Below are 27,287 nucleotides of genomic sequence, written 5' to 3' on the forward strand. Positions count from 1 at the left end.
TAAGATCTGTGCATTTTATTTTTGTAAACAATATCTAAAACATACCTCAATATAAAAAACCAGAAACAAAATAACAAAAACAGGGGGTGAGAACAAAAAATACAGATGACAGGTTCTGTAGTTATGGTACTGAATTGAGCTTCCTGTCAGCCAAAACTAGAAGGGTAACATGACCACCACTTGACTTGTTGCAGAGGCTTTAGATCTGAGCACTTGGATCTGAAAACAGTTTCTCTTTAGATGCCTTCAAATAAGGGACAGTATCCTTGATGACAATACAGTACATACATTCACAATTCTCCAAGACCATCTCTGTGTATATCAAGGTTAACCTGGATGAATATTTCTGCAGCAGGCATGGGATAGGCAGGCAATATGACCAAATATGTAGTTTGGAGGCTCAAATGAAACAGGTGAAAGAGCTCAGGCAACCATGAAGCATGGTGCAGGTATCAGGGTCAAGTATTCTAACCCTAAGATCAGGATGCATGAGAACTGGAGAGGCCTCAATACTGAGACTTAGACGAAAGGTGTGGAATTAACTTCCTAGTGTGACTAATCCAACTTAGCCCAAAGTGGCTCTGAGATCAGCCCTTCTCTCAAGTCAACTCATAAACAAATGCTTTAGTTACAGGAGGTATTAACTGCAAAATAACAGCCAAGAGCATTCCTGGGCATGTCCATTGAGCTCCATGTAGCAGAAGCCATTAACTGCATATCAGCAACCAAATTCTCTTTCATCTTGTAGTCACAGAATCCCTGAGTTTTAACTCGGCACATGACTGCCCAGATAAGAGGTTCTATGTCCCAGCATCTCTTTCAGCAAAGTGTGGCCACAGTGATTTGAGCAATGCTCAGTCATATCTTTTTTTTAAAAAGTGCTTTTTCTCTCTCTCTTTCCCCAGTAGAATGCAGATATGGAGCTGATGAGTCTGCTTTGATCTTGTGGGTAAGAAAACATACTGGGAATGGCTGAATAAGACAGAAGGAAACCAAATTCCTGATAACCTTGTAGAGTTAAATCTGCCCTAGACCATCTGACTACCTCTCTATTATTAGGTGAGAAAAAAACAAACTTCGATCTTATAGCAGTTTGGCCTGTGGCTTAACTATTTCACAACAGAAGGGAAAGATGTCAGAAGGAGATTTCAAAGGACTCAGGCAACACCCTAGGAAAGTCAATTCGCAAATCACTTCAGCAAACAGGTCAGAAAATAGTAACTATCAAACCAGTTGTGCCTTCTACTCCATCTCTAGGATAGAAGCCCAGCCACATCCTCTGAGGAAAGGAAGAGGCTCTTATTACAGCACAATCCAAACATAAAATGCAGCATGTTCACCATCGGCCTGGGACAAATCCTCAATAGTTGGGGATATGGACTATTTCCCCCACCAGTACCAGGCAGGGACATTCCTGTCCTACCTTTCCCCTAAAGGAGGCAGGGTCCAAACTTCTCCATTCTTCATAATTACCATTCTTGAGGACAGGCCAAATCCAGTAAGGCACGGAGTAAAACAGCTGATGGGGGGCTATGTGTGAGAGTCAGGGGGTTGGGGAGGGGACTCCAGACCCCAGAACAAAATCCACAGCTGGGAACCAGAGAAGGAGAGTACAGTCCATGTCTACCCTGGGTTTCTGGGGTCTGGGGACCTGAAAGTCAGCACCTGCTCCTCCTGTGGAGTACCCCTGGTGACACAGCTCAGCTGGCAGCTGCTCATCACTAACGAATCCCAGCCACCGGCACCTGCTGCTGCTTGCGGATCTTGTTGAAGAGTTCCATGTACTGGACCATGGTATCTGCTGGGCCGTAGACTGCATCATGTCTGTTCCCAAACACTGCGGGAGCCCCTGGTGTGTGGCTGCCTAGAAAACTCTGTAGGAACTCGAGCAGGAGACTCCAGCAGTCACTAGCTACCACACAGGGGCCATACTCCACCTGGGAACCAAAAGCACAGAGAATGAGGGTGAATGAAGGCTAAGACAAGGTCTGCTTCTCTTGCACCTCCTGCCTCCTGCTCCCATCTTCCCCAATCCCGAGCTAAAGACACACACCTCCTAGCACAGTATTGGTCCACAGGAAACATTCAACCTAAACACTGGGCTCAACACCCAGCATCTTTAGGCATCTTTGACCTTCTCATCCTGGAGCTGTGCCAACCCGCAGCCCTCCCAGAGGACCCAGAAGCAGATCTGGGCCCCTTTTGATGGTCTCAGGACTGTGTTGTCCCCACTATGCTGCATAAAGATTCAAGGAGAGCTCAAGAAAATTCTGAGACACAACAAAGAGAAAGAAAAGGAAAATGTGTGTGGGGGTGGTAAGTAGAGAGTAGAGTGGACACATATGCTCATGAGTTTTTTTAAGACCAAATTTTACTCCCTAGGTAGAACCAACCTGGGCTCCAACGCTAAGAAAGAATTTCCCAAATAGTGTGTCATGGGCCAAAAAATATACATCTTAGGTTTTCTCCTTCTGCTCTCTTTTTACTGGAGAGATGGCAGGGCAAAATTACTGGCAACCCTAAGGAGAAATAAGAAACAGGTGGGGTGTGTTTCTACTACAAGATTAGAAATGTGGAGGATAAACAGCGGGTCCTCAGTGGGTCTCAGCAAATCCAAGGTCTATCACAAGCCGAAAGGGTTAGGAAGTCTTGGTCCTAGAGGTTGCTGAGCAGAAACTACCACTAATGCCCTTTTCTCCAACTGGGATTCTTCCTAGACTTATCTATCCCCATGTCTCTACATTTTAAATCCCTACATAAATGTTGATCCTCAGGAAGCATCACAACCAAAGTCAGCAGTGCTCACATTGGCCTGAATTCCCAGAGCCAAATGCCTCTTTGATAGCATTTTCAGACTAACTTCAAAAATAGTTTGTGTGTTTCAGCCTCACTCTTAATAAATAAATCACAAATTTTCAAAGGGTAGACCTGCAAGCTTACTTGTTTTCTTATCTCAGTGCTGGGCACATTATAGGTCGTGAACTTTCCCTGGTCCCAAAGAAGCCAGCTACTGCTACACTGCCACTCTCATTCCTTGTCACTATATATGTGTATGTATACACAGACACACACACACTCTCTCAGTGTCACAGATGAAGTGATCTCACACACAAACACTCTTTCTACCATGAAAGAAAGCAGACAGCATGTCAAAAGGAAAAGCACATTTTTGCTTCCCAACCTATCTTAAAGCATACTAAGGAGAGGTATATGGGCATATGTGATTTAGGGCCCACCGCCAGAAAATTGTTCTAAGAGTTGTCCTGGTCTGCTCCAGAACTTCTTGTCATGGATGACTGTCCCTCCATATCATAACTCACCTGCCTTCCTTGACTATCTTTTCCCTTCTCCAGCAAGCCACCCTTCCTAATGAAGCTTTCTGCTTGCTTTGAACCCAGCTTCCCACTTCCTACTTCCCACCTGTGTTAGAGAGTCTCTGAATAATTAAAGAAAGGATAAAAGATTCACGAAGAGGAAGCACAGATGCCTTGGAGTCAGGGATCAGGTAGGCATAAATATCTATTTAAATTGAGAACTGGAGGCCAGGTGTGGTGGCTCATACCTGTAATCCCAGCACTTTGGGGGGCTGAGATAGGAGGATCAATTGAGCCCAGGAGTTTGAGATCAGCTTGGGCAACACAGGGCAACATAGTAAGACCTCATTTCTACTAAAAAAAAAAAAAATTTAATTCGGTGGGTGTAGTCCCAGGTACTTGGGAGACTGAGGCAGAAGGATCACTTGAGCCCTGGAGGTTGAGGCTGCAGTGTGCCAAGACTACGCCACTGCATTCCAGCCTGGGTGACAGAGCAAGACTCCGTCTCAAAAAAAAAAAAAAAAAAAGAGAAGAACTGGAAAATCTTCAGAGCCTTTTGCTGAGCAGCCCCCTCAGAACATCCTGCTCCTATTTTCACCAAGGTCTTACCTCCACAGAGATGCCCCGGGCACTGGGCCCCATTGTGACTGTGCCCACCTTCACCAGGAAGTCACAGTACTGGTACCGGGTGCCCCGGGTCTCAATCTTGCTGGCCTTAGCACTCTGGAAAAAGCCCTTGAGCTTCACCATAAGCACATCAAAGTTGGTGTCAGCAATAAGGCAAGGGCCATTCTCAAAGAGGGCGAAACAGCTCAATGGGTACTCTGAGTTGTGCATCACATACATCAGCTTCCCGGTCTGACCTGCAAGGGACAGAGATCCTATTCATCATCAAGACTTTCACTGGCAAACCCCAGGGTAGAGTCAAATGACTCCCCCCGGAATGAGGCCAGACAGCAATCTGGCACTACCTCAGCAGTTCTTGGTGGGGGTGAGGGGAATCCTCTCACTCACAGCCTTTTCTAGAAAGGTAGGGGAAATTAGCAGAAGAGGCAGCATGTGGTAAAACCCACCCTGCTCTACAGAAAACGGTGAGGGGCACACAGGGAACTTTAATAGTGTTGATCACGTTTTAATTCTTAAGTTGGGTGGTGGGCTCACAGATGGTCTATATGTAAAGTCTAACTCCCACAGACTTTACGTATAATCTTTTGTATATTATCATATATTACATAAGTAAAATGAAAGTTAACAGCATTTGGGCATGCCAAAGGAAGTAGCTGCTCCCTTCTTCTGCACACTTCTCCTCACCTTAGCCTCCTCCCTCTTTGAGGTCTAGTAAATGGTCCTACGGAAGCAGCAAAGGGGAGTGTCTGAGCATAAGCAGGGAAATGTAGATGGGATCCAAGCTGTGATAGGTCTTATCTACCATGCCTCAAGAAGTTTAGACTGTATCCTGAAACCAATGGCAAACCGTTGGAGAATTTTTAGAAGTCTAGCCAACTTGGGAAGCAAGCAGCACACTATAGCAGAGAGAACTCAGGATCTGGATCAGAAGATCAACTTTCAAGCCCCAGCTCACCCCTTCCAGTCTCTAAAAAATGAGTTTTCTCATTTATTTCCATAGACTATTTGCAATAAGAATGGGAAGCTATATACATTTAGTTAAGTAGAAAACAGAAGAAGGCAGGGCTGGGCACAGTGGCTCACACCCGTAATCCCAACACTTTGGGAGGCTGAGGCGGGTGGATCACCTGAGGTCAGGAGTTCCAGACCGGCCTGACCAACATGGTGAAACCATGTCTCTACTAAAAATACAAAAATTATCTGGGTGTGGTGGTGCATGCCTGTAATCCCAGCTACTTGGGAGGCTGAGGCACGAGAATCACTTGAACCCAGGAGGCAGAGGTTGCAGTGAGTTGAGATCGTGTCACTGCACTCCAGCCTAGGCAACAGAGCAATACTCTATCTCCAAAAAAAAGAAAAAAAAAGGTAAAAACTGGAAAGCAAGATTCCTCTTTCATACACTACAAGAATTAATGGATAGACTGCCACAATCCCACATGCTTATTACATACATAAGCCATTCCCAACACTTTTCTTAGGGCTTAAGAGACGTACAAGCAGAGCACTTAGCCCCTGACTTCAAGAAGCTGACAATCAGGCTGGGCGCGGTGGCTCACGCCTGTAATCCCAGCACTTTGGGAGGCCAAGGTGAGTGGATCACTTGAGGTCAGGAGTTCGAGACCAGCATGGCCAACATGGTAAAACCTCGTCTCTACTAAAAATACAGAAATTAGCCAGGCATGGTGGCATGCGCCTGTAATCCCAGCTACTCGGGAGGCTGAGGCAGGAGAAGCACTTGAACCCAAGAGGCAGAGGTTGCAGTGAGCCAAGATCGTGCCACTGCACTCCAGCCTAGGTGACAGCGAGATTCCATCTCAAAAAAAAAAAAGCTGACAATCTCATGAGAGAGCTAGGCTAAAAACTTTTTTTTTTTTGAGACAGAGTCTCACTCTGTTGCCCAGGCTGTATGTAGTGCAGTGGCGCAGTCTTGGCTCACTGCAACCTCCACCTCTTAGGTTCAAGTGATTCTCTTGCCTCAGCCTCCTGAGTAGCTGGGATTACAGGTGTGCGCCACCACACCTGGCTAATTTTTGTATTTTTAGTAGAGACGGGGTTTCACCATGTTGGCCAGGCTGGTCTTGAACTCCTGACCTCAGGTGATCTGCCCGCCTCGGCCTCCGAAAGGGCTGGGATTCCAGGCGTGAGCCGCCACGCCCAGCTGAGATAGGCTAAAAACTTTCTGAAAGACCACAAAATAAAACAAGTTATTACCGAGGAAAGACCAGAAGTCTTTCGGAAGAAGGAAAGACTTCCTAAAAAGGAAAAGATTAAAATGAACAAGTCAGCAGGAAAAAAAAATAGGATTTGAACTGCAATATGAAAAGAAGGTAGGATCCAGCCTCACAAAGGAAAGAAGACATTCTAGACAGGGGGTAAGAGTGTGCAATTGAAAAGGGTGCGAGGGCGGGGGGAGCAGAGGTCATGTGGCTTCCCTATACAGGCTGCCGTTCATGAACACAGCAGGCTCTGCACAGATCCTCCAGGCCACATCCCTCCTCCTGACTGCTTGCTGACAATTCACACCTGTCACCTCATTCTAAATCCAGTTCCAAACTTCTCAACTCTCAAGAAAAAAATCCATCCAAAGCCAACCTCGTCATTCTGTTCTGTCTACTCACTGTAATTGCATACTTTATTCATACTATATGAGTCTACAAGTGTTACTGCCTTGGAAATATCTTAAAAGTCAACTAAGGGGTGTGTGTGTGTGCTTAATGAAGGCACTTCTAGCTGTTATAAACAATAACATTTTCCTTTTCTTCTTTTTTTTTTTTTTTGAGACACGGTGTTGCTCTGTCACCTAGGCTGGAGTGTAGTGGCATGAACACAGCTCACTGAAGCCTCAACCTCCTGAGCCCAAGCAATCCTCCTGCCTCAGCCTCCCATGTAGCTGGGCCCACCATGCCCACCTTTTTTTTTTTTTTTTTTGTAAAGACGAGGTCTTACCATCTTGCCTAGGCTGGTCTCAAACTCCTAGGCTCAAGCAATCCTCTCACCTCTACCTCCTAAAGTGCTGGGATTCACAGGTATGAGCCACTGCACTCAGCTGACCATAGTACTTTTTTTTTTTTTGGAGATGGAGTCTAGCTCTGTTGTCCAGGCTGGAGTGCAATGGCATGATCTGGGCTCACTGCAGCTTCTGCCTCCCAAGTTTAAACGATTCTCCTGCCTCAGACTCCTGAGTAGCTGGGATTACAGGTGCCTGCCACCACGCCTGGCTAATTTTTGTATTTTTAGTAGAGACAGGGTTTCGCCATGTTGACCAGGCTGGTCTCAAGCTCCTGACCTCAGGTGATCTGCCCGCCTCGGCCTCCCAAAATGCTGGGATTCCAGGCATGAGCCACCGCGCCCAGCCAACAATCGTATTTTCTATCACAGCAAAATCGTTTCATTTCTGTACCACCCTGTGAAGCAAGCAGAACCAGGTTTACTATCCCCTTTCTAAAGATGAGGAAAATGAAGCTAATTGGATCCCAGAGCAGCAGCAGTAGCAGAACCACCTGGGAACTTATTAGAAATGCAAATTACAGCCAGGGCGCTCATGCCTGTAATCTCAACACTTCAGGAGGCCAAGGCGGGGAGGATCGCTTGAGCCCAGGAGTTTGAGACCAGCCTGGGCAACACAGGGAGACCCTGACTCTACAAAAAAAGTCAAAAAGTTAGCCAGGTATAGTGGCACGCACCTGTGGCCCCAGCTATTTAGGATGCTGGGGCTGGAGGATCACTTGAGCCCGGCAGGTCAAGGCAATAGTGAGCTATGATCATGCCACTGCACTCCAGCCTGGGTGACAGAAAGAGACCCCGTCTCAAAAAAAAAAAAAGGTGGGGGGAAATGCAAATTATTGTCTACTCTCCTCCAAACTACTAAGTCAGAAACTTTGGCGTGGGGTCTAGCAATCTGTGTGGTAACAAGCCTTTCAGATGATGCTAATGCTGGTCAAGTGTGAGAATCACTGATCTACAGGCACAGAGCCAGTAACCAGCAAAACTGAAGCTCCAATCCAGGCATGCTCACCCCAAGTTTATTGCTCTTTCCTGCCTGCCATGAAGGTGTTCTGTCTCCCCAACTAGACTGTGGCTTCTTGAAAGTGAGGGCCTGCTCAGCCCACACCAGGTAGTTTCACTAGAAGTCATATGCCATCTCGTATCTATATCCAAATGTTTTATTACCCAAATGCTTTTGTAATTATCTCGATTCTGACCTCTTTCATATTGAAGGCAACACAAATGGTAACTGCAATTTTATCAACGATGATAAAAGAGCTCAGTACAACTCTTAGCTACTTAAATATTACTTTAAATATTACATGACAGGCTGGGTACAGTGGTTCATGCCTGTAATCCCAGCACTTTGGGAGGCCAAGGTGGGCGGATCACAAGGTCAGGAGTTCAAGACCAGCCTGGCCAACATGGTGAAACCCCATCTCTACTAAAAATACAAAAATGAGCCGGGCGTGGTGGAGCACACCTATAGTCCCAGCTACTCGGGAGGCTGAGGCAGAATTGCTTGAACTCGGGAGGTGGAGGTTGCAGTGAGCCGAGACTGTGCCATTGCACTCCAGCCTGGGCAACAAGAACAAAACTCCGTCTCAAAAAAAAATTACATGACAATCTCAGTTCTAAATGCTTTGCATGTATTAACTTATTTAGCACAACATGACGAGAGAAGTACATGATTATCTTCATTTTATAGATGAGAGAACTGTATTGGGAAGAGTCCAAAAAGAGCCCATGTCAGATAGTTTTGGTACAAGAAATGTATACGGGGAACAAATACACGGGTTGGAAGAAAGGAAAAACCAAACAAGATGGTGGGACAACCCAAAGATTAGCAACACAGGAAACTACTACCATCCCTAGGGCTAGAGGGAAAAGAAAATATGTGCTGTTATCAGAGGCAGGAATGAGGGCTGCCTAGCAGAAGCTAGAACGAAGGAGGTGAAGACACAGCCATGGCTAGAGACACTGCCCAGAGCAGAGGGAGAGGAACACTGTGGGCTTCCTTTCTCCCATCCTCTAATCTTCTCTGGTGCCTCTCAATAACCAAAGCTAACTAGTAGAGGGCCTGGAAAATACAGCTTACAGGGGAAGTGCAGGAAATGGATCTAAGGGAAACAGGTACATGAGTGGCATGGAAACAGTAACAGGTTGTGGGAGTTACCTACAGGTACACAGTTAGAACGTGGCAAAGCCAGGACTCAGGACTCTGGCTCCCCAGTGATAAACACTGTGCTATGGAACTGTTCAAGGTCAACTTACTACAGAGCCAAGACTAAGAGAAACAAGTTCCCTAACTCATATCCAAAGAGTCTCTCTCATTGCCTAAGCCCAGGAGTTAGAGCTTGCAGTGAGCTGTGATCATGCTACTGTACAGCCGGGCAACGAAGTGAGACCCTCATTCTAAAAAGAAAAAAAAAAAATCCTCTCTCCCTCCCAACCATCATCCCCCATCATCCACACCCCATCTCCTCACTCAATACACTAAAAAGAACAATTGATTTATGCTAATGAGGAGGTCAAGGCCAATGGTTAGGTGTAAGAAAACAGGAACTCTATAAACAGAAACTTCTAGAAACCCTAAAGCTCTAAAAGAATCATAAACAAAGACTTCTGGGCCTAAAACAAGTCTTTCTCAAATTTCAGAGTGCATAAGGATTGTCTGGATTGTCAAATGTAGATTATGTGGCCTACAGCAGCATTCAATCAGTAAACAGGGCCAGGAAATCTGCAACTCTAACAAGTATCCCAGGTGATTCTGACGTGGTTAGTCAGTGATTAACCCTGAGAAACACTGCTTCTAGAGTTCAAACTGCACAAAACAAAAAGCACTCAAAGAACACAAGGGCCAGGCATGGTGGCTCATGCCTATCATCTCAGCACTTTGGGAGGCCTATGCTGGCAGATCCCTTGAGCTCAAGAGTTTGACACCAGCTACTTGAGAGGCTGAGGTAGGAGGATGGCTTGTGGCTAGGAGTTTGAGACCAATTTGGGCAGCATAGCAAGACACTCCCATGACCATACCCAAAAGTAAAAAAATCAGCCAGGCATGGTGGCACATGCCTGTAGTTTCAGCTACTCAGGAGGCTAAGGTGGGAGGATCACCTGACCCCAGGAGTTTGAGGCTGCAGTGAGCTATGAGACTCCAAAGCACTTCAGCCTGGGCAACAGTGCAAGACTCTATCTCTTAAAAACACACACACACATAAATACTCACATACAAAGAAATGTTGGGTTGTAATGGATATGTTTAGTACCTTGGTTGTGGTGATGGTATCATAGGTGTATGCATATATCCAAACTCATTAAGATGTATGCATTAGATGTGTACAACTACTTGTATATCAACTATACCTCAATAAAGCTTTAGCCAGGAGTGGTGGCTCATACCTATAATCCCAGTACTTTGGGAAGCTGAGGCCAGATAATCCCTTAAGGCCAGGAATTCAAAACCAGCCTGGTCAACATAGGGAGGCCCTGTTTCTATAAAAAATTTAAAATATTAGCCAGGCGTGGTGGCTCATGCCTGTGGTCTCAGCTACTCAGGAAGCCAAGGTGGAAGGATCACGTGAGCCCAAGGGTCGAGGCTGCAGTCAGTGAGCTGTGATCATGCCACTGCACTCTGGCCTGTGCGAAAGAGTAAGACCCTGTCTCAAAAAAATAAATAAAATAAAATAAAATAAAGTGGCTGGGCACGGTGGCTCACACCTGTAATCCCAGCACTTTGGGAGGCTGAGGTGGGCGGATCACCTGAGGTCGGGAGTTCGAGACCAGCCTGACCCACACAGAGAAACCCCATCTCTACCAAAAATACAAAATTAGCCAGGCTTGGTGACGCATGCCTATAATCCCAGCTACCTGGGAAGGCTGAGGCAGGAGAATCACTTGAACCTGGGAGGTGGAGGTTGCAGTGAGCCGAGATCGCACCATTGCACTCCAGCCTGGGCAACAAGAGCAAAGCTCCATCTCAAAAAAATAAAATAAAATAAATAAAATAAAGCTTTCAAAGGCCCTATTCTAAGAGATAAAGAACCAAGAATAAATGACTTCAAAAACACGTCTCGCCACATGTTTAAGAATACCACCCTTAGCAGAAAAGCAGAAAGACTTCAACTAACTCAAATGTCTATTAACTCCAAGCCTGGTTCCAGCCATCCTACAGACCCATCTCACTGACCTTGGCTGCCAAGGGTAGAGGCGGCCGTATGGTAAGTCTCACAGTCCACACAAAATGTTCCTTGCTTCTCTGCCCCAAGCATCTCCAATTTCCGGGTAAGGAGCTCTACGGTTTGCTGAACACTCTTGCCCTCGGCCACAGGCATCTGGGACACACTGGAAAGGAGAGCACCAAATCGTCAGTTATCCAGAGACACACATGTGCTCACTGAGCCATTCACTCGCCCACAGCATCACAGCTCATCAGGGCCAAAAGTTATCTTGGAAATTACCTACTCTGACCATCTCCCAATCCCTGCAACTTTATTATTATTTTTAATTAAAAAAAAATTTTTGGGCCAGGAGTGGTGGCTCATGCCTGTAATACCAGCACTTTGGGAGGTCAAGGCGGGCGGATCACCAAGTCAGGAGTTCAAGACAAGCCTGGCCAATATGGTGAAACCCTGTCTCTACTAAAAATACAAAAATTAGCTGGGTGTGGTAGCAGACCCCTGTAATCCCAGCTACGTGGGAGGCTGAGGCCGGAGAATCATTTGAACCCGGGAGGCCGAGATGGCAGTAAGCCGAGATCGCGCCCTTGCACTCCAGCCTGGGCAACAGGGCGAGACGCCATCTTAAAAAAAAAAAAAAATTTAAGACCAGTCAAGTGCAATAGTTAGAATGGGGAAGAGTAGAACAAGGAGTCCAATCTGTAACTGAATGTGAACAATCAATTAAGATAACTCATTACACTTGGACCAATCCCCCATTGTAAAGACAAGGAATAGAGGACCACGGTCCCTGAGAGCCCCTCTAAGAACTGGAGCACAGTTCTCAGGATTCTCGAACCGGGGCAATGAACTTCCTATCACGGGGCGTTCTGAAGTGTGGCATGCCAAAGATTCTAGATGGCATACAGACTGAGCATTCAATAATGCTGAGTCATATAATGAAAAAGGGATTCCTTTTGCAACTCTTTCAGTTCTGACTACATCAAGGGAAAAGTCTCCGTTTGGGTTAACATGTTTTTACCAACTCTGTGAACTTGAGCTGTTCAGCACAGTAGCCCAGAGCCACAGGTGGCTGGGGCTATTGTATTGGACACTGTTGTTAGAGAACATTTCCATCATCACAGAAAGTTCTATTCAACAGCCCTAGGAACAAAAAAAGAAAAGCAGTCTTCAAGTTTATAATCTTTGGGAATGAGAGGCAACAGTATTCACAAAAATTGAATCAAAACAATGGAACAAAACAAAAAAAAAGTTATTTCCAAGGTTTCCTCCTATGGTGAGTGAACCTCCTACGGTGGCTTCCCCTTTAGAGTGGTAGGTAACCAACTGCCAACCAACAACGTGCCAGACTGCATCCTAAGGCCTTTAGATGAATTAACTCTCCAAATCCTCATGACAGTCCTATGAAGGTGTGTTATTTATCAACTTGTTACAAATGAGGAAACTGCCGGGTGTGGTGGCTCACGCCTGTAATCCCAGCACTTTGGGAGGCCGAGGTGGGCGGATCACTTGAGGTCAGGAGTTCGAGACCAGCCTAGCCAACATGGTGAAACCCCGTCTCTACCAAAAACACAAAGCTTAGCCAGGCATGGTGGTGTGCACCTGTAATCCCAGCTACATGGGAGGCTGAGGCAGGAGAATCACTTGAAACCAGGAGGCGGAGGTTGCCGTGAGCCAAGATCGCACCACTGCCCTCCAGCCTGGACAACAAGAGCGAAACTCCATCTCAAAAAGGAAAAAAAAAGAGGAAACTTAGCCAGGCACGGTGGCTCACGCCCATAATCCCAGCACCTTGTAAGGCCAAGGCGGGCGGATCACAAGGTCAGGAGATCAAGACCATCCTGGCTAACACAGTGAAACCCCGTCTCTACCAAAAATACAAAAAAATTAGCCAGGCATGGTGGTGGGCGCCTGTAGTCCCAGCTACTCGGGAGGCTGAGGCAGGAGAATGGCATGAACCCGGGAGGCAGAGCTTGCAGTGAGCCGAGATCACACCACTGCGCTCCAGCCTGGGCAACAGAGTGAGACTCCGCCTCAAAAAAAAAAAAAAAAAAAGGAAACTTAAGTACAGCACAAAGAGGTTAAATAACTTGCACTAGGTCACACAGTTAATGGGTGGTACACCCAAGACTCAAAGCCCAGCAACCTGGCTTGATGTCCATGCTCTTAACCACTAACTAGACTGCCTGTATAGGGATGTAGTGCCTGTTAAAACATTTTTAAGGAAAAGATCGATTAAAAAATTAATAAACAATAGTACAAGCAGTACTTAGCTATATAGAAATCAAGAAAACAGTCATAGATGACATTGCTTTATGATCAACTAAATGAATCTATTAAGGTAGAGTCCTTCTGTTGCTAAAAATTGTCACTACTCTATCAGAAAAAACACTGATAAACGATGTTGCTAATGTGCCTTATTTTGAAATATAAAAGAATCCCTAAACTGACGCTACAAGTGACAGAAGTCCTAGGATTCTGAAAACGTTGATAAGGGTGCCAACAGAGAGCCCTTTCCCTGGAGCTGCCTTCTCCATTTAAAGAGCAGGGGTGGCTGGGCACGGTGGCTCCTGTCTGTAATGCCAATACTTTGGGAGACCAAAGCAGGAGGCTCGCTTGAGTTCAGGAATTCAAGACCTGCATGTACAAAACAGCAAGACCCCATTTCTATTTCTTTAAAAAAAAGAAAGAGCAGGGGTTCCAGGGTTCTACCCTGCATCCTTTCCATTTCCATTCCTCACATATCTTGCTTCCATTAAGGAACACAGGAGGATCATGTCAACCGTAGGAAACAAGAGTGCAATCACTGAGAAACCTGCAAGAACCTGGGCTACCAGGAGGAAAAGTATTTCCCCTACACATGCTTTTGTATGAGAAGCCTATAGCCACTGGTTTCAGATATCCTGGCCTCCGAGTTTCTCCCACGGAAAAAATGCTCACATCTACTGAGATAACAAAAAAATGTTCTGGGACCTGGCACCTTACAACTAACGCCTCCACGAGCACTGGACCCATACCTTTCCCTGCCACCTCATCTTCTTTCAACTGAGACTTAAAACATATGAAAGATAAAAACTCCATTGAAACTAGACCAACCATGGAATTAAACATAATGGGAAACGAGTCCTAAAGAGATAAAGTGCCTGGAACCATGATCTCCTTATTATCAATACCCTCTTTTTTCCTCTAGACCCAAGATATTAAAATGGGCAAATTAGAAACAGACACAAGCGGGTCTAACTGTATTTGATGGCTGAGGGAAGGGCAGGGGAAAATCTTTAAAAATACTATCTCCTGATTGCTTATGGCCCACTCCCTCCAACCCTGTCTGCAGGTGGGTCATAGTCCAAAGACCCTATTTCCAACCCTGAGGTCCCATTGCAGGCAGTACTATGGCCCCACGGGAAGGAAGATGTATCCATAAGAGAATGAGGTATACAACCATTGATAGGTTCCTGGGACAAAAATTTTGCTTTGTCGACACCAGCCTGGCCAATATGGTGAAACCCCATTTCTACTAAAAATACAAAAAGTAGCCGGGCGTGGTGGCGGGCGCCTGTAGTCCCAGCTGCTCGGGAGGCTGAGGCAGGAGAATCGCTTGAACCCAAGAGGCGGAGTGTTGCAGTGAGCCCAGATCGCTTCACTGCACTCCAGCCTGGCGACAGAGCGAGACTCCGTCAAAAAACAAAAAACAAACCTTTGCTTTCCCGCCTTCCAAGAGGAAGGGGCGCATCTCTGAGGAAACAAGCCCGGGGAACCCGCAGCCCGCACGGCATCCTCTTATCCACACAAGCCGAGGACATCTCGCTCAGCTCCCAGAGGACGGCGGACCATGGTCAAGGTCCTCTTTCCGGCCTTTCACAACTCCAAGCCCCGCCCCACAAAACCCCCTGCAGTCCTACCAAGTCACTCCCATGGCGTCGGGCCAGGAAGGTGGCAGAATCACACAGTAGAAACGCAGGGTTCCCTGTCCGCGCACAGAAACTGCTTCAGTTCCCCAACACAACCTTCGGTCTCAGAAGGGACTCCGGAAATACGTAAAAACATAGCGCCGCGTCCACGCCTTCCCCAAGGAATGGGGCGTGTTTCGGCACCTCGGTGACGCCTCCACTGACATCATCTGCGGATTCCCACCCCGAGGTTTCTAAATCCAGACATTCCCGTTTGGCTGAGCACTCTAGGCCTACATCTATGAAGCTAGGAGAGCGACACTCAAAGACTGCACTATTGAGAGAAGCTAACGTTAAAGGCAGTGAATGTATTCGAGAGTCCAGCTCCGGAACCCGGAAGCTCTTTTAGTGGGAGGGGCGGCACTGATGGCGCTTCTGGCCTCCGAATGCTAGGGGGCGCTGTGATCGCCGGGCGGCCTCTTGGGCGCTGGGAGTCCACCGCGCAAGCGCATTCAGGCCTTTCCTCAGTCCCCACGTGCGAACCTTCCCGGCAACTTTTTCGAGAAAAATGCCCAAATTCAAGGCGACCCGTGGGGTCGGGGGTCAGGAAAAACATGCGCCTCTGGCCGATCAGATCCTGGCTGGGAATGCCGTGCGGGCGGGGGTCCGGGAGAAGCGGCGGGGTCGCGGGACCGGAGAAGCGGAGGAAGAGTATGTGGGGCCCCGGCTGAGCCGACGGATTTTGCAGCAAGCACGGCAGCAACAGGAGGAGCTCGAGGCCGAGCATGGGACTGGGGACAAGCCCGCGGCGCCGCGGGAACGCACCACGCGGCTGGGTGAGTGTCTGGGATGAGGTCCGAGGAAGACAGTGGCCAGTAGTAGGGCGGGGTGGACAGCTAAAAAGTGTCTGGCAGGGGAATTGCTTCGAGTCAACAAAGGGGTACGTATTACACTTGCCAAAGTAACGGAATGGGAGACTGAACCCTGTCTAGAGCCCGCCGCACCCACTCCTAGTTTTAGGCACTCCCTTCTAGACACCCCCGAAGTTAGGCCAACAGTAATCGCTCGCGCCACTAAGTGCTCCTAGCATGTATCCATTGGTTTTGTAAATATTTATGGGATACCCACTACGAGCTTTGCTCTATGCTCGGAATTCTATCGAATGTTTGGGTACAGAAGTAAACAACACAGGCACGTCTAACTTAAGGACCTTACAGTCAAGCCCAGCAGAGAGGCAATTAAGTAGACTCTTAGAATAATACATTTCCATGATAAAGTATCGTTTCCCTGGTAACAATAGCATTGGTCTTGAGAAGCTTCTCCGATTGCAGCAGGACCTTTAAGCTGAGAACTGAAAAACGAATGGGAAGTGTTATGAGCAGAAAACACATTGTTTAGCAGCCAAAGAGCGAGAGAGATGAATTGAAAGACGTTTGATATTTTCTCACTAGGGAGGGAGTGTTGATCTCTGAGGTGCTTCATCCGTTTCTCAGATCTCATCTAAAGCAATATTTGACACAATTGAATAGTGGCCTTCTGGCCCCAGTATCCTTACTTGAGTTCTAAGACATCAACACTCCTGTTTTACTGCCACCTCACTTCTCAGTATCCTTGGCTGACTCTTATTGCAACCTCTTATCCTCAGTCCTCTGACCTCTTCAAATATTCTCTGGTGCTGGCAAGGTTCATGGTTTAAATACCATCTCTTGAGTGACTACTCCTAACTTTATAGTCTAGCCCTGATCTCTTCCATGAAATCCAGATTCTTATATTCAGCTGCCTATTTGGCATCTCCAATTTGAAATCTAACAGACAGCTCAAATTTAACATGTACAAAACAGAAATCCTGACCTTCTCTCCAAACCTGCTTCTCTCACCATTGTCTTCCCTGTCTCAGTTAGTAGCATATTCTTTCATTTGCTGAAGATAAACTTTAGACTCCTCTCTCTCCCCGCCCCCACCATCTCCTCTCCGTCTCTCCCTCCCCACATCTGATCTGTAAGGAAATTCTGATGACTTTGTCTTCAAAGTATATCCAAAATCAGACCACTTTTCACCGCTTTGGAACACCATCCTGTCGTAGCCACCACAATCTCTCACCTGGATTATCACAGTAGCCTCCTCGTTAGTATCTCATATTCTCCGTTTTCTCTTTTCTTTTTTTTTTTAAGACAGAGTCTCTCGCTTTGTCACCCAGGATGGAGTGCAGTGGCACAATCATAGCTAACTGCAGCCTCAATCTCCTGGGCTCCAGCTGTCTTTCCACCTCAGCCTGCCACATAGCTGGGACCACAGGTGTGTGCCACCATGTCCAACTAATTCTTTTTTTTTTTTTTTTGAGACAGAGTCATTCTGTCACCCAGGCTGTAGTGCAGCGGCGCAGTCTTGGCTCACTGCAGCCTCTGCCACCTAGGTCCAAGCAATTCTGCCTCAGCCTCCTGAGTAGCTGAGATTACAGGCGTGAGCCATCACGTCCAGTTAATTTTTGTATTTTCAGTAGAGATGGGGTTTCACCATGTTGGCCAGGCTGGTCTTGAACTCCTGACCTCAGGTGATCCGTCCATCTCTGCCTCCCAAAATGCTGGGATTACAGGCGTGAGCCACCGCACCCGGCCGCTAATTATTTAATTATTTGTAGGGATGAGGTCTCACAGTGGTGCCCAGGTTGGTCTCAAACTCCTGGGCCCAAACGACCCTCCCTGCCTTGGCCTCCCAAAGTGCTGGGATTACAGGTGTGAGCTACTGCATCCTGCCGTGTCTCGTACTCGCTACAAAGCACTCACAGGTGGGGGACTACAATGGTCTACAATGCGCTATATGATCTGCCTCCTTTGCCAGTCTGACCTCTTCTACTGCTTTCCTCTTTGCCCATTCCACTCCACCTATTTAGGCTTCATTGTGCCTTAAACATGGGAAATTAGGGGATTTGGGCTGGTTGTTCCTTCTCTCTGGGATAGTTTGTTCTCATACACTTGTAGGGTTACTTTCTCAGAGAGGCCTATCCACTCCATTTAAGATTGCAGCACTCTACTCCATCTCCATACTCCCAGCATTTCTGCCCTATCTTTTTTCATAGTACTTTTTTTTTTTTTTTTTTGAGACAGAGTCTCGCTCCATCGCCCAGGCTGGAGTGCAATACCGCGATCTCGGCTCACTGCAACCTCTACCTCCCGGGTTCAAGCGATTCTCCTGCCTCAGCCTCCCAAGTAGCTGGGATTACAGGCGCCTACCACCACACCCAGCTTTTTTTTTTTTTTTTTTTTTTTTTTTTTTGTATTTTTAGTAGAGACGGGGGTTTCGCCATGTTGGCCAGCCTGGTCTCAAACTGCTGACCTCAGGTGATCCACCCGCCTCGGCCTCCCGAAGTGCTGGGATTACAGGCATGAGCACCGCACCCAGACCATAGTACTTATCTTTTAGCCCAATATATTTATATGTTTATTTATGTCTATCTCTTCCATTTAGACAGGATTGGGTGCATTCAGGGTGGTATGGTCGTAGACTATCTCCTCCAATTAGAATGTAAGCTGTATAGAACAAAGTCTTTTGGTTTCTGTTGTTCATGGGTATATTGCCAGCACCCCGAACAGTGCCTCACATATAGTAAGTGCTTGGTGTTTGCTGAATGACTGGGTTAATCGGTAATGAATGATGGTCAGGTAGGTAGGAGCCAAGCCTACAAAAGATTTTAAAACCATCCTAACAGCAATGGGAAGAATGGGAAGCTACTGGAGAATTTTAAGTACAGGGCTGCTCAAATCAAATATGTGTTTCTGGAAGATGATCGTCTGCAGAGTGGAAAATGAGTTGGAGGGAAGCAAGGTCAGAAACATAGAGACCAGTGGGCGACTGTTGAATAAATCCAGGCAAGAGATGATGCTGATCTAGGCTTAGATGGGGCTGTGAAGCATGTGAGAGACAGTCTATGAGGTAAAATTGAATAGGATTTAGTAATTGATTGGGTGTTGAGGGTGAGGGCAGGGGATGAGGCAGGAGTACCTGCCAGGCTTAGCATTGGGTGGATGATGGTGCCATTTACTGAGCTGTGGATGGTTAGCAGTGTAGATCTAGGAGGGAAAGAAAATTAGTTTAGTTGATAACTGGTGAGGTTTGAGGTGCCTGTGAGTCATCCAAGAGCAGCTGTACAGGAGACATCTGGAGTTAGGGTCTGGCGCTAAGGAGAACCACCTACAAAGTACAAATTTGGGGGACTGTTGGCACGTGGAGACAAAATCTGTTCCCCCTTATTTAGTGTTTATCACACACTGCCTTTGTTGTTAATGACCTATTGATATGTAGCATTATAGCTCCCCACTTGGATTATTAGACCCTCTTCCAGATGCCCAGACATGTAGCCTTCCAAAAACGGAAGTTATTTAAATGGACTAACTTCATTTTTTTTTTTTTTTTTTTTTTTTTTTTTTGAGACGGAGTCTCGCTCTGTCGCCCAGGCTGGAGTGCAGTGGCGCGATCTTGGCTCACTGCAAGCTCCGCCTCCCGGTTTCACACCATTCTCCTGCCTCAGCCTCCTGAGTAGCTGGGACTACAGGCGCCTGCCACCACACCCAGCTAATTTTTTTGATTTTTAGTAGAGACGGGGTTTCACCGTGTTAGCCAGGATGGTCTCGGTCTCCTGACCTCGTGATCCACCCTTGGCCTCCCTAAGTGCTGGGATTACAGGCGTGAGCCACCGCACCCAGCCTATTTATTTATTTATTTTTATTTATTTATTTTTTTTTTTTTTTTTGAGACAGAGTTTTGCTATTGTTGCCCAGGCTGGAGTGCAGTGGCGTGATCTCAACTCACCTCAACCTCTGCCTCCCGGGTTCAAGCGATTCTCATGCCTCAGCCTTCCCAAGTAGCTGGGATTATAGGCATGCGCCACCAAGCCCGGCTAATTTTGTATTTTTAGTAGAGACAGGGCTTCTCCCTGTTGGTCAGGCTGGTCTCAAACTCCCGATCTCATAATCCACCCGCCTCGGTCTCCCAAACCGGTGGGATTACAGGCGTGAGCCACCGCGCCCAGCCAACTTCATGTATTTAAATGGACTGGTGGATTGAAATCTGAACTCTACTGCCTGAATTTAAAGGCCCTCCAGTCTGGCTTCACCTTTCCCACCTACCTAGCATTATTTCTTGCTATTGCCTAGGAGACTCTTATATCCAAGCCTTATTTTCTCCGGGTCTGGAACACACTCCTCCTGCTCCCAGACTGCCCATCCAGTGCCTAACTGTCCTCACCACTCATCCTTTAAGTGCATATGTTGTCTCTACTACTAATTGTGGCATATAATCAAACCCTAATATGTGTAGAATAGTGGTGAAGAATGCAGTCTAGACCCAGACTACCTGTCTTGGGCAAATTACCCAACTTTTCAGTGCTTCAATGTCCTCATTTGAAACTGGGTATAGTAATAGTATCCACTTCTTGGGTTTATTTTTATTTATTTATTTATTTATTTATTTATTTATTTATTTATTTGCCAGTGTTCCATAAGAAGGTTTATTTTTTTTTTTTAATTTTATATATATTTTTTGAGACAGAGTCTCGTTCTGTCGCCAGGCTGGAGTGCAGTGGCGCGACCTTGGCTCACTGCAACCTCCACCTCCTGGGTTCAAGTGATTCTCCTGCCTCAGCCTTCCAAGTAGCTGGGACTACAGGCGCGCACCACCACGCCCAGCTAATTTTTGTATTTTTAGTAGAGATGGGGTTTCACCATGTTGACCAGGATGGTCTCAATCTCTTGACCTCGTGATCTGCCCGTCTTGGTCTCCCAAAGTGCTGGGATTACAGGCGTGAGCCACCATGCCCAGCCACTTCTTGGGTTTATAAGGATTAAACAGTTAACATGGGTATAGTGTTTAGAAGTTCCTTCTACAGGCTGGGCACGGTGGCTCATGCCTGTAATCCCAGCACTTTGGGAGGCTGAGGCGGGCGGATCATGAGGTCAAGAGATCGAGACCATTCTGGTCAACATGGTGAAACCCCCAACTCTATTAAAAATACAAAAAATTAGCCGGGCATGGTGGCTTATGCCTGTAGTCCCAGCTGCTTGGGAGGCTGAGGCAGGAGAATGGCATGAACCCGGGAGGCGGAGCTTGCAGTGAGCTGAGATCGCGCCACTGCACTCCAGTGTGGGTGACAGAGCGAGACTCCGTTTCAAAAAAAAAAAAAAAGTTCCTTCTACATAACTGAGTATGGTATGTTAACTATTATTTATGGCCATTGCTTTTCTTATTGTTTCCTGTGTATACATTTTGTTTCTCAAGCATGATTGCAAGCTCCTGGGGACAGGGAGCTAATGCATGCCTCATTTGTTTCACTGCACATACCTGTGTCTATCACGACCACATGTGAGGCCTGTACTACATAATGGCTAAAGTTAAACTGACGAAATCCCTCAGCTACCTTTTGCTGTGCTCATCCATTTAGTCTCCCCTCTTCTAGGTCCAAGAATGCCTCAAGATGGATCAGATGATGAGGACGAGGAGTGGCCCACCCTGGAGAAGGCTGCCACAATGACAGCGGTGGGCCACCATGCAGAGGTGGTTGTGGACCCTGAGGATGAGCGTGCCATAGAGATGTTCATGAACAAGAACCCTCCTGCCAGGTAGGCCTGGGGATTTGGGATAATGGGTCCTTGTAGAAAGTTCCCACAGGAAAACAAGTTCCCTGGCAGACTTATGATTCCCTACCTTTGGAAAGGGCCCTGGAGTTGCTAGTTGTAGGGGACCACCTTGACAAAACTGGCCCATCCTCAAAGGACCACTGTGAGTAGGAATGACCCAGCCTCAAAAAACATTGTGTCCTTCTGTCCATTTGTGGTACAACTGCCCAATTGCCAGGGAAACAGCTCCAGGCCCCTTTTACACCTCTGGGGAGAGCCATCCTATTGCATTTGGTTTTGGTATTCTTAGTTTTTTTAGTGGTAAGCTCAACTTCCTTGGACAAGTCTTCATATCCTAAGCTTCGTTTAAGCCAAGGTTTTTCAACCTCAGTATTATTGACATTTTGGGCTGGGTAATTTTGTGTGTGTGTGGAGGCTGTCCTGTGCGGTGTAGGATGTTTAGTAGATACCTCTGATCTCTACTTCTAGACTCCAGTAGCAACCTTCCCCCTAATTGTGAAAACCAAAAATGACATCAGACATTGCCAAATGATCTCTGGGAGGCAAGACTGCCCCTAGTTAGGACCACTGATTTATTCCCATCTATAATAAATGCTAGCTCCAAAACATGCAGACATTTAGACCGCCTGTGGTCAAACTCCTGAGCCCATAAATTTTGGCCCCTGGGAGTGGAGTCTAGGATAAGGGTCCTCAACCAGTTCATTCTGACCCTGTGATATTAACATAATGGTGTCCCTGATACTTTAGGCTGTTTGGGGTTAATGCATCTCATTGCTAATCGTACTATAAAAGGACAGGGAGGCTGATAAATTCTGTGGCAGCTTATTTGAAAATGCAGAATGAAGAAATGAAAATGAGCCCCTCTCCCAGATTGATGCCTAACAGTTTGAAATACATGTCACAAAATATGTACTTGGGCTTGTCCCACCAGAGAGCCTCTCAGGTTCTCACTCAGCACCTCATAACTCCTACTTCACTGATAATGCTGACAAATTTAGCAGAATGCTTTTCCAGCTTGTAGTAAATAGAGTAGACAAGCTCCTTGAAGTAATCAGAACTCCTGGCAGTCGTAAGAAATGATAACTGGCATCTTCAGAAAGCAAACCTAGATCCACATGAATTCAACAATCAGAGGCCATTTAGTTTGGGGGCACATTATAAGGTACTATAAAGCATCTTAACTTAAGACTTTGAAAAACCTGAGTTTGACTCTTACCTCCCATCTGACAGCTGTGAGGCCTTGGGTGAGTTATTAACCTGAGGCCCAGTTCCCATGTCTGCATGAGTTTCCGTGTCCTATAAGTGTTACGCTGACTCTAGGACTGAAAAGTCCCAAACTCAGTGCCTGGCATTGAGTAGGACCTCAGAAAAGAGGAGCAGTTTGTTTTTTGTTTTGTTTTGTGACAGGATCTCTCTCTGTAACCCATGCTGGAGGGCAGTGGCGTGATCTCAGCTCACTGCAACCTCAACCTCTCAGGTAGCTGGGATTACAGGTGCGTACCACCACGCCTGGGTAATTTTTGTTTTATTAGTAGAGATGGGGTTTCACCACGTTGGCCAGGCTGGTCTCAAACTCCTGACCTCATGTGATCCACCTCCCTCAGCCTCCCAAAGTACTGGGATTACAAGCGTGAGCCACTGCACCCAACTGAGAAGCAGCTTTAAATACATTTCAGTCTGGGCATGGTGGCCCAGACCTGTAATCTCAGCACTTTGGGATGCCAGGGCAGGAGCCCAGGAGTGTGAGACCAGCCTGGGCAACATGGGGAGACCCCATCTCTACAGAAGAATAAAAAACTAGCTGGGCCTTGTGCTATGTGCCTGTGGTCCCAGCTACTCAAGAGACTGAGGCGGGAAGATCGCTTGAGCCAGAGAGATAGAGGCTGCAGTGAGCCGTGATGGTGCCACTGCACGCCAACCTGGGCAACAGAGCTAGACTCTCTCTCAAAAAAAATAAATAAATACACTTCAGCAGCCTCTGAAGATGCTAGTATTATATGACAGCTCAAGGTGATGGTAATTCTGAATCATTAAGATAAGATTATGTTTGATATACCCAACAATACTCTGTTTAAGGAGGCTGAAAAGAATATAATCAGTCTTAGAAATATTTCCATAGATACACTTGCTGTGTACTGACCGTTCCAAGTAATGAATAGACATTAACTTATTTAATCCTTCCATTAATCTTTTAAGGTGGGTACCGTTATTATCCCTATTTTACAAATGAGGAAACAGGCATAGAGAGGTAAAGTAACATGCCCAAGATCATACAGGGAGTGGGTGAGCCGGGATTTGAACCTGGGCAGACTGACTTCAGAGTTGAGATTCATAATAACCTCCATACAACTGCCAGCTTTGTCCTGAATGGAATGACTTTCAGTTCCTTTGCACCCTGCAGTGATTCTGTCTGTGGTGGATGAATGGGCACAGAGAGAGAACTCTAAGCTGCATAACCCAGCAGGATCGCAGTATGGCAGTGCTCACAGGGGACTGTGGGGAGTCTGGAGCTTCCTGGACAGTGACCACAGTGCTCCTTCCCTCCTCTCTCCCCTCCCCTTGGCACTTCCCCTCTTAGGCGCACCCTGGCTGACATCATCATGGAGAAGCTGACTGAGAAGCAGACAGAGGTTGAGACAGTCATGTCAGAGGTGTCGGGCTTCCCTATGCCCCAGCTGGACCCCCGGGTCCTAGAAGTGTACAGGGGGGTCCAGGAGGTAAGAGCTGAGAGGGGAGCCATGGTGGAAGACCCCTTTGGGGGCTGTGGGCTCCTGCCACAGGCTTTTTTGCCTTTTGCCTGCATCTCATACTAAAGAAGTCATGGGAGTAGAAAACAGACCTAAGAGGCAGAGTGTGTGGGTTCAGATTCCTGCTCTGCCTGTAAATGACTTGGCATCCTTGGGTCGGTTACTGGAACTCTCACTGGTCATCTGTAAAACGAGCATAATAATGGCACCTCCTTATAGGTTATTGTGGGGATGCAATGAGTTAATATATTAAAAGCACCCAGACAAGTTCCTAGCTCACAGCAAGCTTGCCATATGTGGATGATGATGATTGTTTTACCTCCCTCATCCCTAGGTATTATCTAAGTACCGCAGTGGAAAACTGCCCAAGGCATTTAAGATCATCCCTGCACTCTCCAACTGGGAGCAAATCCTCTACGTCACAGAGCCGGAGGCCTGGACTGCAGCCGCCATGTACCAAGCCACCAGGTAGAGTAGCTGGGGGTTCCGGGGCCTTGGGTCTATAGGTGCAGGCTGGGCTTGGGACGGACAGGCTTTCCTTGCCTCTCGCCCCAGGGCATTTGAGCTTTGCCCCAGGGCCCTCTCTGTGCTACATTATAGCATCATTTTTCTAGCTTTTCCTGTGTCATTTTTTGGGGCCAAGACCTAGTTAGCCAGTTAGGAACCCTCTGTGATGAATTTCTAGGGGAGAGGCTTCTATAGCCACTGGGATACAGCCCTGTAGCAGGACCCTCAGAAGTCTGTGACTGCCCAGGCATGCTCAGGGCCCTAGTGATAGCAGAATCGAGAGGACCATGATAGCAAGAGGAAGGAGAGTAGCTGAGTAGCCAGCAGTTTGCACGAGCTCTGGCTCTCCCACAGACAAACGGCGCTCCACATTTGGGTATCTCTCATTGCCCCTCCTATTCTCTCTCTAAGCTGATGGGTGTTGCATGCACACAGCTCCCACACATCCCCCACTGAAAGAAGGGTCCCATATTTTACTTTAAAACCTCTTGTATGCACTATCCATGGTGATATTTAATGGGCCGGGTCCAGACTGTCGTGTGACTTGGAAACTTCCCCCGCTTAACTCCCACTAGGATTTTTGCCTCTAACCTGAAGGAACGCATGGCCCAGCGCTTCTACAACCTTGTCCTGCTCCCTCGAGTACGAGATGACATTGCCGAATACAAACGACTCAACTTCCATCTCTACATGGCTCTCAAGAAGGCCCTTTTCAAACCTGGAGCCTGGTTCAAAGGTGGGATCCCAGAGGCACGAAAGAAAGGGAAGGGCTGGAGCTTCTATGGGGAACACAGCAGTCCTGGTGTGGGAAATTGCTAGCTGTCCCTGGGCTGGGTGGGAATGCTTCCTGCTGTAACTCCTTTTTCTCATCCTGGGCTCATAGTGACTGCCCTTTGACTCTCCCTAGGGATTCTGATTCCACTGTGCGAGTCTGGCACTTGTACCCTCCGGGAAGCCATCATTGTGGGTAGCATCATCACCAAGTGTTCCATCCCTGTGTTGCACTCCAGGTAGCATTGCTGGGGGTGGAGGGGGGCTGGTCAGTGGATATCCAGATAGTGGAATTGCCAGGACTTGGGGATGGGCAGAGTGGAGAAGGAGCTAAGGATAGCCTTGGGTTTGTGCTTGTTTAAGCCAATGAGTAGGTGTATCATTATCCCCCTAAATGTAAGTTCTGAAACAGGGCCTGAGTGCCTGGTATAAAGTTCTCAGTAAATAGATAACAAATGAGTAGGAAACACAGGAAGAAAGTAGTTAGGGTGGAGACGTTGAGATGTTTGGACTATACTCTAGTTGGGTACTGAAACAAGCAGTCTATGCTAGAGGTAGAGATTTGGGTGGATCCCTGTAGAGATGGTGACTGAAGTCAAGGGAGTATAATATGACTGGGTAGGTGAGAAGGTCCCTGGGGAATACCATAGTGTAAGGGCCAGCAGAGGGGAAGGAAAAAAGGGGAAAGCATAGAGGGAGAAGTAGGATCCTTCTTCCAATGTTTTCCCCGCTAACTCTACCCCACCTCCCTTTCCCACTAGTGCGGCCATGCTGAAAATTGCTGAGATGGAATACAGCGGTGCCAACAGCATCTTCCTGCGACTGCTGCTGGATAAGAAGTACGCACTGCCTTACCGGGTGCTGGATGCCCTAGTCTTCCACTTCCTGGGGTTCCGGACAGAGAAGCGTGAACTGCCTGTGCTCTGGCACCAGTGCCTCCTGACTTTGGTCCAGCGCTACAAGGCCGACTTGGCCACAGACCAGAAAGAGGCCCTCTTAGAACTGCTCCGGCTGCAGCCCCATCCACAGCTATCCCCCGAAATCAGGCGTGAGCTTCAGAGCGCAGTCCCGCGAGATGTGGAAGATGTTCCCATCACCATGGAGTAAGGAAAACAGTCAGCTGTCCTGGCCAAAGGGGTTTGGAAGGACACCAAGACCCCCGTTGGTGACTGAAGATGACACTGAGCCTTAACGGCTGAAGACCCAGATCAGGGCAATGACAGATCACAGGGATATCTGTGGCTCCCAGTCCAGGACAGGAAGGACTGAGGGTCTGGCTGGTTCCCTCTTCCATTCTAGGCCCTTATCCCTGTTTAGTTCTGAGAGCCGACTTGAGATACCATACGCTAGCATTCCCAGTCCCCAGCTGGGGCTTGGTGTGAGTACTTTTTCTATGGCTATTGTGTCAGGTCACTGTGGATAAAGGCAAAGGCAGATATTTATTGAACCTCTGTGTTTGGTGTAGTCAATGGAGGTGGGCATTACTCCTGTTAGTATCCGGAGGACGGAGGACATTCTTGTCCCGTTTATATAGGACCCACCTCCCTTGATCTCCAAGCTTGTTTCTCCGGGCTGCACTCACCTTGTTAGCCCCCAGGGGACACATCCTCTGCCTTCCCCCATCACAGGCTACAGCAGC

General features: G+C 47.3%; 2 protein-coding genes across 3 annotated transcripts; one reads left to right on the top strand and one right to left on the bottom strand.

Annotated features, from left to right (window-relative positions):
• On the bottom strand, positions 1–15,162 carry MED20 (mediator complex subunit 20). 2 transcript variants are annotated; one of them, XM_054493359.2, is made up of 4 exons: positions 15,007–15,162; positions 11,116–11,270; positions 3,924–4,177; positions 1–1,937 (listed from the first exon to the last, which is right to left on the bottom strand). In XM_054493359.2, exons 1-4 carry the CDS (start codon positions 15,018–15,020, stop codon positions 1,722–1,724), a joined length of 639 nt encoding a protein of 212 aa, XP_054349334.1. In that variant the 5' UTR covers positions 15,021–15,162; the 3' UTR covers positions 1–1,721. The 2 variants fall into 2 exon arrangements, with proteins under 2 accessions (XP_054349334.1, XP_054349336.1); XM_054493361.2 differs by lacking the exon at positions 11,116–11,270 and having other exon boundaries at positions 15,007–15,126.
• BYSL (bystin like) lies at positions 15,150–27,095 on the top strand. Its single transcript, XM_054493350.2, has 7 exons — positions 15,150–15,830; positions 21,443–21,605; positions 24,202–24,340; positions 24,705–24,838; positions 25,453–25,613; positions 25,785–25,887; positions 26,410–27,095. The coding sequence occupies exons 1-7, from the start codon at positions 15,563–15,565 to the stop codon at positions 26,753–26,755; spliced, it is 1,314 nt and encodes a 437-aa protein (XP_054349325.1). The 5' UTR covers positions 15,150–15,562; the 3' UTR covers positions 26,756–27,095.
• Positions 27,096–27,287: the final 192 nt, after the last annotated feature.

The sequence above is a fragment of the Pongo pygmaeus genome, chromosome 5, assembly GCF_028885625.2.
Source record: "Pongo pygmaeus isolate AG05252 chromosome 5, NHGRI_mPonPyg2-v2.0_pri, whole genome shotgun sequence".
In the NCBI taxonomy this organism is placed as follows: domain Eukaryota; kingdom Metazoa; phylum Chordata; class Mammalia; order Primates; family Hominidae; genus Pongo; species Pongo pygmaeus.

What these genes read in the sequence shown, in the direction of transcription:
- MED20 (XM_054493359.2), bottom strand. An exon ending in CTCTACCCTTGGCAGCCAAG is followed by an intron (nt 4,178 to 11,115) that starts GTCAGTGAGATG and finishes TGTCCCTTGCAG; the next exon opens with GTCAGACCGGGAAGCTGATG. An exon ending in CCCGGGGCATCTCTGTGGAG is followed by an intron (nt 1,938 to 3,923) that starts GTAAGACCTTGG and finishes TTTGGTTCCCAG; the next exon opens with GTGGAGTATGGCCCCTGTGT.
- BYSL (XM_054493350.2), top strand. Translation starts at nt 15,563, where the DNA reads ATGCCCAAATTCAAGGCGACCCGTGGGGTCGGGGGTCAGGAAAAACAT. An exon ending in ACCTGGAGCCTGGTTCAAAG is followed by an intron (nt 25,614 to 25,784) that starts GTGGGATCCCAG and finishes GACTCTCCCTAG; the next exon opens with GGATTCTGATTCCACTGTGC. An exon ending in ATCCCTGTGTTGCACTCCAG is followed by an intron (nt 25,888 to 26,409) that starts GTAGCATTGCTG and finishes CTTTCCCACTAG; the next exon opens with TGCGGCCATGCTGAAAATTG.